The 14,391-nt window shown below is 36.8% G+C and overlaps 1 protein-coding gene across 2 annotated transcripts; it reads left to right on the forward strand.

The window, feature by feature from the left end:
* The first annotated feature begins 7,441 nt into the window (after window positions 1–7,441).
* On the forward strand, window positions 7,442–10,761 carry LOC105788069 (uridylate kinase PUMPKIN, chloroplastic). 2 transcript variants are annotated; one of them, XM_012614775.2, is made up of 7 exons: window positions 7,442–7,826; window positions 8,558–8,693; window positions 8,777–8,830; window positions 9,334–9,425; window positions 9,605–9,831; window positions 10,092–10,268; window positions 10,350–10,761. In XM_012614775.2, exons 1-7 carry the CDS (start codon window positions 7,624–7,626, stop codon window positions 10,457–10,459), a joined length of 999 nt encoding a protein of 332 aa, XP_012470229.1. In that variant the 5' UTR covers window positions 7,442–7,623; the 3' UTR covers window positions 10,460–10,761. The 2 variants fall into 2 exon arrangements, with proteins under 2 accessions (XP_012470229.1, XP_052480385.1); XM_052624425.1 differs by having other exon boundaries at window positions 7,452–7,826; window positions 9,554–9,831.
* Window positions 10,762–14,391: the final 3,630 nt, after the last annotated feature.

A 14,391-nucleotide genomic window follows, 5' to 3' on the forward strand; every position in this document is an offset into this window, starting at 1 on the left:
AACTAGTCTTGTTGAAGACGAGAAGCCTAGGGCCAAGAAATCTCCCGCTGGAAAGATCGAAGAAGATGGGAACATTGTGGTCGGGGAAAGAGAGGTGAGAGCGGTTGGTTTTGGGGGAGGTAGCGAGAGGGGAGAGGAATGGGGAGGGAAAATATTTTTATTATTGTTAATATAATTATTTTTAATTAATATTAATATTAATATAAAATTATAAAATAAAAAAACAAGGGTTGATGTGAAACGATTTAATTGATTAATGGTGTTAAAATTTGATTGATAACGGTGAAATAGTTTAAATATTATTTTTAATAAAAAAATTTACCTAGAGAAATTGTATAATTAAGGTGTAATTTGAGAATTAAACCTTTAAAAACTTTAATGATAAAATGAAAAATTAAGTAAAATTCAGTGGATAACTTTTTACCCTCAAAATTATACAAATGTAAATAAATTTAAATCCGACCAGCCTAGGGTAAATTACCAAAAAAAGCCGTTTTTTTTTAATTTACTGAAATGGGCCGATTTTTTGATTATTTACCGGAATGGACCATTTTCCGGGAAATCGCGTCCACGTCGTAGCGATGTCGAGTGCGATGTCGGGACATCGCGTCCACGTCGGTAGCGACTGTTGATGTGGAAGGAAATCGCGTCCTTGAGGGAGTGATTTCCTTCCATGTCGGCAGTCGTGACGACGTGACGCGATGTAGGCAAACATGAACAACGATACCCTAACAATCAAAATTTTGACCGTTGCCCCCCAACGGTAAAAAAAACTATAAATACCCCACCCCTTTATTTTTTTCACAAACAAATCCTATCTAATTTTCCTCTCTAATCCTCTCAATTTCCTTCCAAAATTCTCTCAAACCCATATTTAATTTCAATTTCCTCTCAATTTCCTTCCAAAATTCTCTCAAATCCATATTTAATTTCAATTTCCCTCAATTTCATTTTTAAAATAATTTTAAAATTTTTATATTTTCATCAATGGCGGATCATTAATTAGTCTTGATAGGAATCACATATCGGTGGAGCAAATGAAAATGGTAAGTATTAAATTTAATTTTAAATATTATTTAAGATTTTTTATATATGTATTTTTAGATAATTATTAATTTATTATTTGTTATAAAAGTCTGAAGATCGGGTATTGGAATGCAATATCCGGAATATGCATACTCCTCCATCACCGTTAGTAGAGAACTACCTGCGGGTAGCGGGTTTTCGGCACGTGGCGACGGTAGACCGAGGATGCAAGTTGGACCCGAAACTGATCAGTGTGTTGATCGAAAGGTGGAGACCCGAGACGCACACATTCCATCTTCCATGTGGAGAGTGCACTATCACTCTAGAAGATGTCCATCTGCAATTGGGATTGCCGGTGGACGGGCACTCAGTCACCGGGTCTGCCCAATCTAGCAATTAGGAGGCGGTGTGCTACGAGCTTTTGGGCGCTATTCCGGATAAAATGGATGGAGGTAAGTTCGAGATGGGCTGGTTACGTGCCACCTTCCCCGATCCGAATGCAAATTCAACCGAAATTGAAAGAATCCGATATGCTCGATCATACATTCTTCAAATAATTAGAGGTTATCTGATGCCCGACACGTCACGGAGCTGTGTACATCTAAGGTGGCTGCTAAAACTCGTTGATTTTAGAGGAGCCGGTGAATTTAATTGGGGGTCTGCCGTCTTGGCAACATTATATTGGGAGATGTACTGGGCGACGCGACCGAGGAGAGCAAACATCGGAGGTTGCCTGTCACTACTGCAATCATGGGCACGGTTTCGCTTTCCATTTCTACGTCCTCGAGTGAACCACCCATATACATTCCCACTCGTAACGAGGTAAATTTTATATTACATTTTGGAATTATTATGTAGATTTTGTAAGAATAAAAGTATGCTAAAAATTTATTTAATTAGGTGGAACCATCCGGCAAGTTATCGTGGATTACCGTCGAACTTGAAAATATACGGCTTCTATTGGAGCAACGGTTGGAAGCGAGTAAGTATTCTTGCAAATAGATATTTCCATACATTCGCTAGTCGATTGATATTTAGTTTTAGTATTTAGTATTATGTATATAACTAATATTTCTATCATGTTCATATAGTTTCAATGGACACCATACGAGGATCGGCAATTGAGGCGAATCCGGAAGAGTTTTACAAAATCCGAGCGCTGGCACGCGAAAGTGGTGTTGATCAACTATGCAACCGTGGAGCCCCACCAGACAGACAGAGTGCTACGACAGTTTGGATGTAGACAACTAATTCCTGCGGACCCTGAGGTGTTTGACGATCACCACCAAATCGACCTTCGGCTATTAGGTACGGATTGGCCTAGATACTGGTCCGAGTACACGGAAATGTGGGAAAATCGGCATGAATATCTACCTACTCGGGAACAAATCATCGTTCTGGAGTTAGCATGCGTTCCAAAATACATGCCATGGTTTAGGATCCATGGCAAGCCGTATTTACTTACGCCAGAGGAGAGGCAGCGGCAAATACGTGTCGGAAAGGAAAGGCGCGGGCCTCTAAATCCAAGACAAGAAGACTACGAAGGCAGCCCCTCAACGAGGCCCAGACAGTCACTCGGCTCATCATCAGTGGCCATGCAATCACCGTCCCCAACGAGAGTACCAACGCAATCACCTGACGCAGCAATTCAACAGATGATACCCACGCAACCGCCTTTCCCTATGATGCCATGTGTGTTTCCTAGCCCTTATATGTACCCTAACCCTTACATGTATCCTTTTCCGAATCTTATGGCAGGTTGGAGCCAAATGCCTGGTTCAGCTCCATTTCCTGTTATACCGAGCGGACCGCCGATATCTAGGCCAGCGGCGCAGGAGGGATCGCAAGGGGGCTGTCGGGGAGCTCTCATTTTTACCATTCGCCACCAACGTATGGCTTTCAAACACCGTCGCCGTTCATGATGCAAACACCTTCACATACACTATTCTTTGAAGGTGGATCATCGTCCCAAGTCCGACAACCAGATGTCGAACCGGAAGAACCACAATCACCACTGGAGGAAGAACAACCGCCGCCGAAAGCTAGAGGAAGGAGGAATCCAGCGCGCGTAACCGTCGACGGCCGCCATGTGGAACCGAATCCCCCGGGCATAGACATTGATTACCGTATTTAAATTTATTATCTGATGTAATAAAATAGAAATTTATTTAATATAATAAAATAGAAGTTCTATTTGATGTAATAAAAACCTTAATTTATTTAAAACCCTAACTTAATTAAAAACCCTAACTCTAACTTAATTTAATTAAAACTCTAACCCAACCCTAACCTAACTTAATTAAAACCCTAACTTAATTAAAAACCCTAACCTTAACCTAATTTAATTAAAACCTTAATTTAATTAAAACCCTAACCTAACCTAATTTAATTAAAAACCCTAACTTAATTAAAACCCTAACTTAATTAAAACCCTAACCCTAACCATTAACACAATTTTTGGACTTAATAATTTTACATAATTTGATAATTTTACCTAATTTAATTAATTTTTTTGGCTTAATAATTTTACATAATTTTACATAATTTGATAATTTTACTAACCATTAACAAAATTTTGGGACTTAATAATTTTACATAATTTTACATAATGTTAGATTTGGTAAAATGTTTTGACTGGTACCAACAATTAAGAAATTAAACTAATTTGATAATTTTACTAACAATTAATACAATTATCAATTAATAATTGAATAAAATAATTTTTTTCTAAAATTACATTCAACTATTGCGATTAGGGCATGATCGACTTGTATGGCCTGGGTTCCTACACTATCCGCACAACTTCTGTTGACTGGCTGTTTCTCGGATATCCATATTGTTCAGTATTCTAGTGGAGCAAGGTCGACCCTTTAGTTTGCGGCGCAATTCTCTATCCGGTAACAACTTAAAAGGAGCAAGAGATACGGGCGGCCACTTACGTTCATCTGGGACCGGTGGGAAAACGTGTCTCCATATGTTGTACATGTTTTCTAATTTGTACACTTCGTCCACATAACTCATCGGATCCAGACGGAGTTTCTGACAAGCTGCAATAACATGAGCGCATGGATAACGAAGTGCATCAAACTTCCCACAGTCACAAGTCCTGTTTCGCAAGTGTACACGATATTGCCCGCCAACAACACCTTGGTGCGGTCTGTCAAACTCCGTCATGCGAAACCATAAATTGTCTCGATCGTGACACACTATATGCATGATGTTTGCCCTCGCCTTCGCCTTGTTAATTTCTTGAACTACCTTACTGCACCATACATGGCCACCCTGCATCTGGCCTGCATAAGTTGCTGCTTGCTTTGGAAATAGCGCCGCCAAACGAAAATATATCTCTCGCACAGCCGATGTTATTGGTATATGGCGCGTTCCTTTAAGAACAGAATTTATGCATTCTGCCAGGTTCGACGTCATATGGCCATATCGCAGGCCTCCATCGTATGCTTGTGCCTACTGTTCGAAACGTATGTTACAAAGGTAGTCCGCCCCTTCTCCGTTTTGGGATCGTAAAATTGCCAACATCTCGGTAAAACGATCTTTATTTATTTCATACCCTGCCAATATAAGATCATAGCGAATATTTTATACCACTTCTACCAATAAAACTAATTCAAATTGACAAACGAAATAATACAGTTATAGACTAAATACCCATGTTGGTCACTTGTCGTCGTTCACTCTTAGATGGATATTGCTTGTAGTAGTTCGAAGCAACGTGTCTTAGTCGACTTCTATGGTGTGTGCGCTGCCACAAGCTTCCCTCTCGATCAAATGCAGCTAGTATACCGGCGCCCCGATCTGAAATAACACAGATATCAGGTTGGGGGCACACATGCCTCCTTAACCTCGAGAGAAAGAAATCCCAGTCATCAGACGACTCCCCCGATGTTATTGCAAATGCAATTGGAAGAATTCTCTCACCGTCGTCCTGTGCCACTGCAACCAATAGCCGATGAGTATACCTACCGAACATGAAGGTACCGTCAATTTGTACCAACGGCTTGTAGTATGGAAATGCGTCTCGGCATTGCTTAAAGGTCCAAAATAGACGTTTGAACACTTGGCATCCACGTAGCAATCGGCCGTTGAAGTACGCATGTTCCGTTTCAAGGTCTGTGATGGCACCTGGGACGTATCTCTCTAGCACCTGACACCACTGCCATATTTCATTATATGAGGCGTCCCACCCACTATGCATCTTCTCCAACGCCTTTTGCTTAACTATCCAAGCCTCGCGGTAAGAGGGCGTGTACCCCATTTGGCTACGGATATTGGCAATTATCACCGGCACTGAAGTCCTAGGATCTGCTTTTATCGTGGGCAGTATCAAGCTAGCTAACATAGCTGAATCCATTTTGGGATAATCTTGTGAAACACCTACAGAGGGAGTACATTAAATAATGCAACATTGCAAAATAAAATTATTATTCAGATACATTCAATCACACTGCACTGCGGCATGTATGTGGACCTTTGTACTTTTATCTCCCACAACCTGTCCTTTTCCTTAACGAGGCGACGATTTTCCATGAACATGTGCCATCTTGCACCGCACACGTCGCCTCAAACTTATCAGATTTTGATTTAACGACGTGGTAATTAACGCCGTTTTTGATGCTATGCTGTTTCAAAGCACCAATAAAACTATCCTTGTTAGTAAACTGATTACCAACTTCAAGTTCACCGAAATCTACCTCCGAACTTGTACGATCGCGCAACCGGTGTGGCAGATCTGGAAACTCTAACGCATCATCCGCTGACAGATCGACATTATGCGTATGGGTTGGAGGTGAGTATACTCTGAATCGTGGATTTTCTTCTTCATCTGAACTCCTTTCAGCATCTTCACTCTCTGTTGGAATCGGCTCCGGTTCAGAAAATAATCCCAGTTCTGCACCATCCGGCCCGGGCTCTCTAGGTGGATCCATATTGGAGTCATCTTCTAACCCACAATCATCTGCAGCGTACGACGTCCCCTCACCGGTTGACGTCGTAGGTAGTACGTCATCCCTTCTTCTAAGCATTTGATAACGTCCCCAATTGGATGTAGATTGCCATCCACTAGAACTTGATGCAGTTCCCCAGTACGTATTTCCAGCATCAAACGTCGAGCCACCAATGTACATGTCCCATCCACCGACAGAGTGTCTTGCGGGGGATGTGCATTCATTCCGCTACCAAACATGGGTCATTCAGTATTTTGTAACCCGCTAACCGAGTGTCGGCGAGTCGTGTATACATCTCGAACACCGGACGGAAGTATATCAGTTGGTGACGTAAATTGTACATATAACTCAATATAAGTTGCTCCACTAGCAAGATGAGTCTGCACCATTGCCTCCAAGCTACGAGCACCTTTTATATCGAACGAGTCATATGTCACCGGATCAACACAAGAACAAAATCGATACGTGATTGACAGAAGTTTCATTGGCGTCATTCCGAAGATTTTACGCCTAATTCTTTTACGAAGTTCTGTCAAATCTATGTTCTGGTTAAATGACAGTCGCACCGTATTCTCCGACAAAAAAACAACACCATTCTCGGTGTGGCAAACCTCACCATCGTAGTAAATAACAGCACTAATACGTTCACTCATTTTGAAACTCTAACTTTCTTAGCCTCTCTAAATTGTTTCTGCTATGACTTATGCATTCTAAGAACATTTTCTGCCTAATTTATAGCCTCAACCCAAACTTGCTACTGTAGCAAAATCGCGTCCACGAGGGCGCGGTTTCATAATTTCTTCTCAAATAGCATCCTGGTAGAGGCGATTTTATACTATTTGCTCAGAAACGTCAAAAAAATTATTTCTTACATGACCTCTCAGAGCAAAATCGCGTCCACGGTAGCGATTTCACAATTTCTTTTCACATAGCATCCTGGTAGAGGCAATTTTATACTATTTGCTCAGAAACGTCAAAAAAATTTATTTCTTACATAACCTCATGTAGCAAAATCGCGTCCACGGTAGCGATTTCTAATTCTTCTCAAATAGCATCTGGTAGAAGCGATTTTATACTATTTGACCGAAATGTCAACTCGAAATAATTTATTCCGGACCTAAAACCCTAAAAACCCGAACCCTAAACCCTAAAAGCCAAAAAACCAAGCGTGAAAAATCGTCAAAATCACGTCCCGAGAAGCGCCACGTGGCGGGACATTGCCCACGTCGGTGAGGTCGCTACCGACGTGGACGTGATGTCCTGACACGTACCCTGACATCGCGCTGACGTGGATGTGATTTCTCGAAAAATGGCCCATTCCGGTAAATAATCAAAAAATCGGCCCATTTCGATAAATTAAAAAAAAACGACTTTTTCTGGTAATTTACCCACTAACCTACAATTGAGATATTTTATAAGTCGCTTTCTTAATAAAAATAGAAAACTAAAATATGCCACCAATTTCAAAAATAAAATATCTAAATCAAACTTGAAAAAAAAAAAAAAAAACTCTACTGCTTTATCCGAAAAGAAAGGAAAACTGAGTACAGTAACCCAAAGCTTATCCTTTCGGCGGCACCAATTTGAACGAACACATTACGGTTGTTTTTGAAGTAACCAAATTCCCAGTTTTTGTTCAATGGCAGTCTCCACTTCTTTTCTACCCCCCATCTCCTTCAATCCTATCTCTTCATCATCATCATCATCATTTATGGGTCCTGCTCTGGTAAAAACCCATCATCAAGGTAGCTTTATTATGGGTCAGTTTAGACGGTTGGTTATCAACTGTTCAGCTTCTTCTGATATGGGTGCCTCCCCACTCCCAGACCCCATGAACTTGAGGTATGTTTCAGCTTTAAGCTGGATTTATTTCCTTTTTGATTGTCATTTTACTGTTTGTGAAAATGCCTGTGAAGTGGTGAGACTTTGTTTCGCGCTTTCAATTTTGATGCTGTTGTTAGAATTTGATAGACTCTTCGATATATGTTGGTAATTCTGGTATTTTTTTGTTAACAACTGAGATGAGCTATGAGGATGAAAATTCCAAAACCTTGCACTTCTGTATTGGATATCAGTAGTCACTGGAAAGCGGCAGAGTTTTCATAACTGGTGCTGTTTCTGCATTTTTATTAAAATTTCTAGTTACTTTCTGAGCCATATAATATGTTTAGCTGGGTTCTTTCATGTGCATTAGATACCATTTTAGAGGCATCCTTCAGATTTAATACTTATGAAATTGATTTTCTCCGTAGGTGATTCGATGGTTAATGAATCAAAATTATTAGTTTCTCCTTATCTTACTTTTTTCCCAATATATTGATGAAGCTGTGTTAGCCTTTTATGCCTGGGAGTTCAATTTCTCATTGCTATTTTCAAGGTTACTGAATTGGAATTCTTGATTCATACATGTGGCTGTAGTTTTATAAAGGATAGGCGACATTCTTTTTGGTTCTTTAATCACCTACTCAAGTTTGTTGAACAATTAATTGAACTCCTCTGCAACCTCCCTCCACCCTTTGTTTATTTATTTATTTTGACATTCTTGTAAGCACTTGTTTATATTGTTTTAACAGACATAATAACATGTCATCTATGGCTCCCTTTGGAATGCAAATAAATGAGAAACCATCTTATAAATGGCGAAGGGTTTTGCTTAAAGTAAGTGGGGAAGCACTAGCGGGAGATCACTCCCAAAATATTGACCCAAAGGTTGTGATGTGAATAATTGTTGTACTTTTAGTGTTATTGCTTTTCTTCACAATAATTGAAGTATGAAGCTTGCTTGGATACAGGTTACGATGGCTATTGCTAGGGAGGTTTCATCAGTGACACGCCTGGGCATTGAGGCTAGTCTAAAGCCCCTTCTCTCTCTTATATGTTCCGCGGCCTTTTCTTTCTCCATTAATCCTCTTTTTAAATTTGGTTGTTGTTTCTTAATTCCTTTTTTCAGTTTCAGTGGTTGTGTTATTGCAATATCATGTTGAATTGGGGGTTAGTTTATCCGTAGAGTAAGAGTACAAGGTTTTGGTGGAAGACCATGCATTGCCATTTGGATATTAATAAGGATGGTATTTGCTTTATTTGGGTGTGATTCAGAATGACATTTGAGCAGGATAAACAATTCATACTACCAATGAAAATGGAAACAATCTTTCTTGAGAGTTAAGTTTAATGATCTAGTAATTATATTAAGTTGCAACGTGCATCATAAATGCTTTCATATTAACCTATTAAAGAATTATGCTAGGAGACTGCTTAGCAAGAATGAGTGGTTGGTTGTCTGGATGAGTAGCTGTCTGAAAGAATTAGAAACTCTGCTGTTTGATTTCATTTTAGATGCTTATCGCAGGTTGCAATTGTGGTTGGTGGGGGTAATATTTTTCGTGGATCCTCTCGGGCAGGATGTAGTGGACTTGACCGTTCATCTGCTGATTACATCGGGTAAATATTTTACTTGATGCAATTTTATGTTTTCTAGAAGTCTTTCTGGTTTTGCGCAGATATTGTATTTCCTTAAAAGACCAGTTCTAGTTGTTGCAGAAGGTAATTAGACCTTAGCCACTTTACAGAAATCTTATCCGTCTCTTATGTGCATTCTTTTTGCTCCCCCCCCCCCAAAGAATGTTAGCAACTGTAATGAATGCTATATTTCTTCAAGCAACAATGGAGAGTATCGGCATCCCAACACGTGTCCAGACTGCATTTCGTATGTCAGAGGTTGCTGAACCATATATACGTAGAAGGGCAGTGAGGCATTTGGAGAAAGGGAGGGTCGTCATTTTTGCAGCTGGAACTGGTAATCCATTCTTCACCACTGATACTGCTGCAGCCCTTCGTTGTGCAGAAAGTAAGTCATTTTTGCTTCTGGATTAGGAAATACAGTAGTGGGACTTGGGGACAAACCTATCCGAGCCATTCTCACTTTTGATGCATAGTATATATACCCTATCACTGATTGCTCTATATCTTGCACAAAATGGTCCTCATTATGAATTGAAATCAATGTTAACTGATTTAAAATGGGTCTCTTTAAAATTTTGTTTTGGCAACAAATGTAGATAATTTTATTATCTGGGATAAAATTAGATGTTCTATTTGTTTTCCCAGTCAATGCGGAAGTTGTGCTGAAGGCAACAAATGTTGATGGGGTTTATGATGACGATCCTAGGCATAATCCAAATGCCCAGCTTCATGATACACTGACATATCATGAGGTGACTTCAAAAGATCTCTCGGTGATGGACATGACCGCCATTACTCTGTGCCAAGAAAATAACATTCCTGGTAAGTTTAAACTTCTACAATCTGCCTAGAGAACAACTGGAGGGAATAGCCATTAATTTATGTCTTTTTCCTTCAATGTAGTTGTTGTCTTCAATTTAACGAAATCGGGTAATATCGCAAAAGCAATAAAGGGAGAAAGAGTTGGTACATTGATCGGCGGAACATGGAACTCAACTGTCGCAACAACATGAAGATACTTGATGCAGTTGCCTATCCATGTAGTGGGTTTTCATCTTCAGAAAAGAAAAACGAGAGAGAGCGAAAGTATTTGATGGTGTAATTCATTGCTCAAGCATGAGCTTAATGAGAGCTTATCCAGGGGAAGTTACCTGGAGCTCGCATTTGAAAAACCGAAGATGAAAAACTGAAGCATGAAATTCAATGTACTATTTTGACTGACCAGCATAATTTTCATTGTTGGCTTGTTTGAGAATTGTAGGCTGTAGCAATCTCAATCAATCAAGTAATTCTTCAGTGAGTTATGATACTTTTAGATTAATGTTTTCTTTTTCTTCGATGCAAATGTCATTCCCATTAGTATTCATGTCAAAGAAAGTGTTTCCTTGCTACTAAAGCAACAGGATTTGGATTTTTTTTTTGGGGGGCGGTGGGCGCTCTATTTTCGGTGTGCGATACTTCCTACTTCCTTTAAAATTTTAAATTTCAGTTTTGTTAGATTTATTTTTATACTTTAAATTTTGATATAATTTATTTTTTATATTTTTATAATATTATTTACTAGTCTAAATATTTAACATCATTAAGTTTCGGACTAAAATGTTAGACATTTATAATTTGAATACACTAAGGTTTGGGATTTACTTTATTTTTTTATATTATAAGACAATGGTTAAATTTTAATTTTGGCTTCTATACTATGCTAAAAGCTTGAATTTAATTCATATATTTTAATTTTAACATAATTTGGTCGCTATTTTTGTAATGTCATTAGCTAGTCTAATTAGTTAATATTGTTAACTATTTCAATTACAATGTTGATGTTATTTTTATTAAGAATACTATTCTAATAAAAAATTATTTTATCATGATGTGTTCAAATTGATGTTTTAAGAAAAAATTCACATAATCATTTTTAATATTTTTGTGACATCTGTACCAATAATTTTTTAATTTTAAAATGGCACACCAATGAATTTAATAGAAACATTTTAATAGTGGTAACACTTAAATTTGATATATATATATATATATATATTTTTTAAATTAAAAAATAAAGGATTAAATTCTTGAAAATAAAAGTAGGAGACTAAATTTCAAATGTATAAAGTGTACAAGGACTTAGAGTATATTTTAATCTTCAAATTTGTATTCTATAATTTGACAGAAACAAATAATTAACCTAATGAGAAGCATGAACTACTAAAATTTAAAATTTAAGTTTAATATGTAACATTGATCCTATCTTTTTTTTTTTAATTTACAAATTATGCCAATGAGGCTTTGCATGTGTTGGCAAAGTGATAAGTACTCATAATTCTTATATTTTAGTCCTATATTGCTTTATTTTTTTCCTGATAATCAAGTGAAATATCATGTTTTTAGTTTTGTTTGCATGTTTATTGTCACATTTTATATATTAACATTTTATTTATTTATACTTTGATTTTATATGATTAAATAATAAATAATAAATTTATTGTTTTCATGTTTTTAATTGGTTACATATGAGTTTGGCATGTAAGATCGAAGACTATCGAAAGTGAAACCGAGCAATTACGAGGAGAGTTGAAGGAGAACGAGTAGATCGCGGCTCAATCCAGTTGTGCCCCAACACGCCTTAGCTATCAAACTTAGTGCATTAGAGCCAGTTCTCGAGCTCCAGCTCTGTGCTGCTAAGTCGCGATGCCAGCGCTCGTGTGTTATGGATTTATTGCTGTTTTGGTTTCAAATTTTACATGGTTTAAAGCCCAAACAAGTATTGTGTCCCTAATTTAGGTAAAATAAACTAAGTAAAACTTTTTAGAGGGTTACGAAACCTCTTCTGGATTTTTGGTAAACTTTTTAGCTTTTTGTAAACTTATTGTTTTTGCATTTTTCTTATTTTATGGATTGCTAGACCTCTTTTCTAGTAAAAAGAATATCAAAGTTTGATTCGATCAGTTTGTGATATCTAATTGCTTTTATACTTTTCTTAATTCATTTGTATTCATATATTTTCTGCTTTAATTACAAATATTTAGATTTGATGGGTATTGGATCCGTATTCAATAGCTTAGATAGAATTTAATTGTTTAATTGGTTTTAATACTTGTGACGAATAACATGATTGAGTATAAGTTAGAATTGCAACTCATGTTATGTGAATATGTGATCTAGTCTAAATAAACCATGTTCGTATGTTTGTTAGATAAAATTGAGTCTCTTTCGTTCTTAATTCTAGAGATAAATTAAATTCTAGGCGTTCGTTATAGTGTTATTTATTGATAAAGGAAATAATTAATGATGTTCGTCTTGATTATCGAGAAGGTAAGAAGAGATTGATTGCTAGACGTTCGTTGATAATTATAACCAATTTATCATAGAATGTTGAAATTATCTTTGCATCGATGACCTAACTCACAAATCAAACATAGATTTTACCTTTGTTTTGAACTTCATCTCCTAGATTTTTCTTCGATTTTAATTTTGATTTTTTAAAAACCCTATTATATTTACTTATTTTTAATGGAAGAGATAAAGTAATTATTGATCTATAAGGAGATAACAATACTCACTACTATATACTAAATTTATATTTTGAGTAGGATTTTATTTTTGTTGGTTTTAACCCCATCAAATTTTATCATCGTGGGGGGGGGGGTTAGTGTTAATAATTTTATTTCTTCTTGTTTTTAAATTTTATTTTTGTTTATTTTATGTCTCGATCTTCTTGTACAGGTGAACTCCATTACGGTCCAGAGGTTGAGTGAATTACCTAATGACTAAGGTAGGAAATTAAACTTCAACGTAACCTTTTATTTTCATTTATCGATCTGGATTTAGAAAATGAGTTGTTCGAATCATCTATTGATCCAAATAGAGAGGAAAATTTTATTGATTCATCTAATGAAACAATAATAGGAGAAGAGATTGCTGAAAGGACATTGAGAGAGTTAGCTGCACTAGATCTTGATCAACAATTGCTCTCTATTTGAAATAAATGAAATAAATGAATTACTCCAAATAAATCGAATCTCTGAACTTGAGGTATCTTTTGAAATAAAATTTGGAGTAATTCATTTATTTCCTACTTTTCATGATCTAGAGAACGAAGATCCTCACAAGCACTTTAAGGAGTTCCATGTGGTGTGTTCTACGGTGAGACCATAAGGAGTGACTAATGAGCAAATTAAACTAAGAGTCTTCCCTTTTTCACTAGCCAACAAGGCAAAGGACTGACTATTTTATCTAACTTTTAGATCTATATACATGGATTGACATGGTAAGATTATTTTTGGATAATTTTTTCGTACTTCACATGTTACTTCTACCAAGAAAAAGATATGCAATATCAAAAGGAGATGGAGATTTTTCATATAACAACCTGATTTAAGTCACGTCGGAAAATGTAGTTTCAGAACCTCTGAACTTGAGGTATCTTTTGAAATAAAATTTGGAGTAATTCATTTATTTCCTACTTTTCATGATCTAGAGAACGAAGATCCTCACAAGCACTTTAAGGAGTTCCATGTGGTGTGTTCTACGGTGAGACCATAAGGAGCGACTAATGAGCAAATTAAACTAAGAGTCTTCCCTTTTTCACTAGCCAACAAGGCAAATGACTGACTATTTTATCTAAATTTTAGATCTATATATATGGATTGACATGGTAAGATTATTTTTGGATAATTTTTTCGTACTTCACATGTTACTTCTCCAAGAAAAAGATATGCAATATCAAAAGGAGATGGAGATTTTTCATATAACAACCTGATTTAAGTCACGTCGGAAAATGTAGTTTCAGAACCTCATTTTCGTAAAATGAGTCTGTAAGGATAAAATATAAAGATTAATAAAGTTATTATGAAAATATATTGAAGTTTAGTTAAGTAATTGAACCAAGAAAACAATTAATTAAAGCTCATAGATTAAATTGTAAAAGTTAAATCACTATTGAATTTTA

Source organism: Gossypium raimondii, chromosome 11 (genome assembly GCF_025698545.1).
Source record: "Gossypium raimondii isolate GPD5lz chromosome 11, ASM2569854v1, whole genome shotgun sequence".
NCBI lineage: Eukaryota > Viridiplantae > Streptophyta > Magnoliopsida > Malvales > Malvaceae > Gossypium > Gossypium raimondii.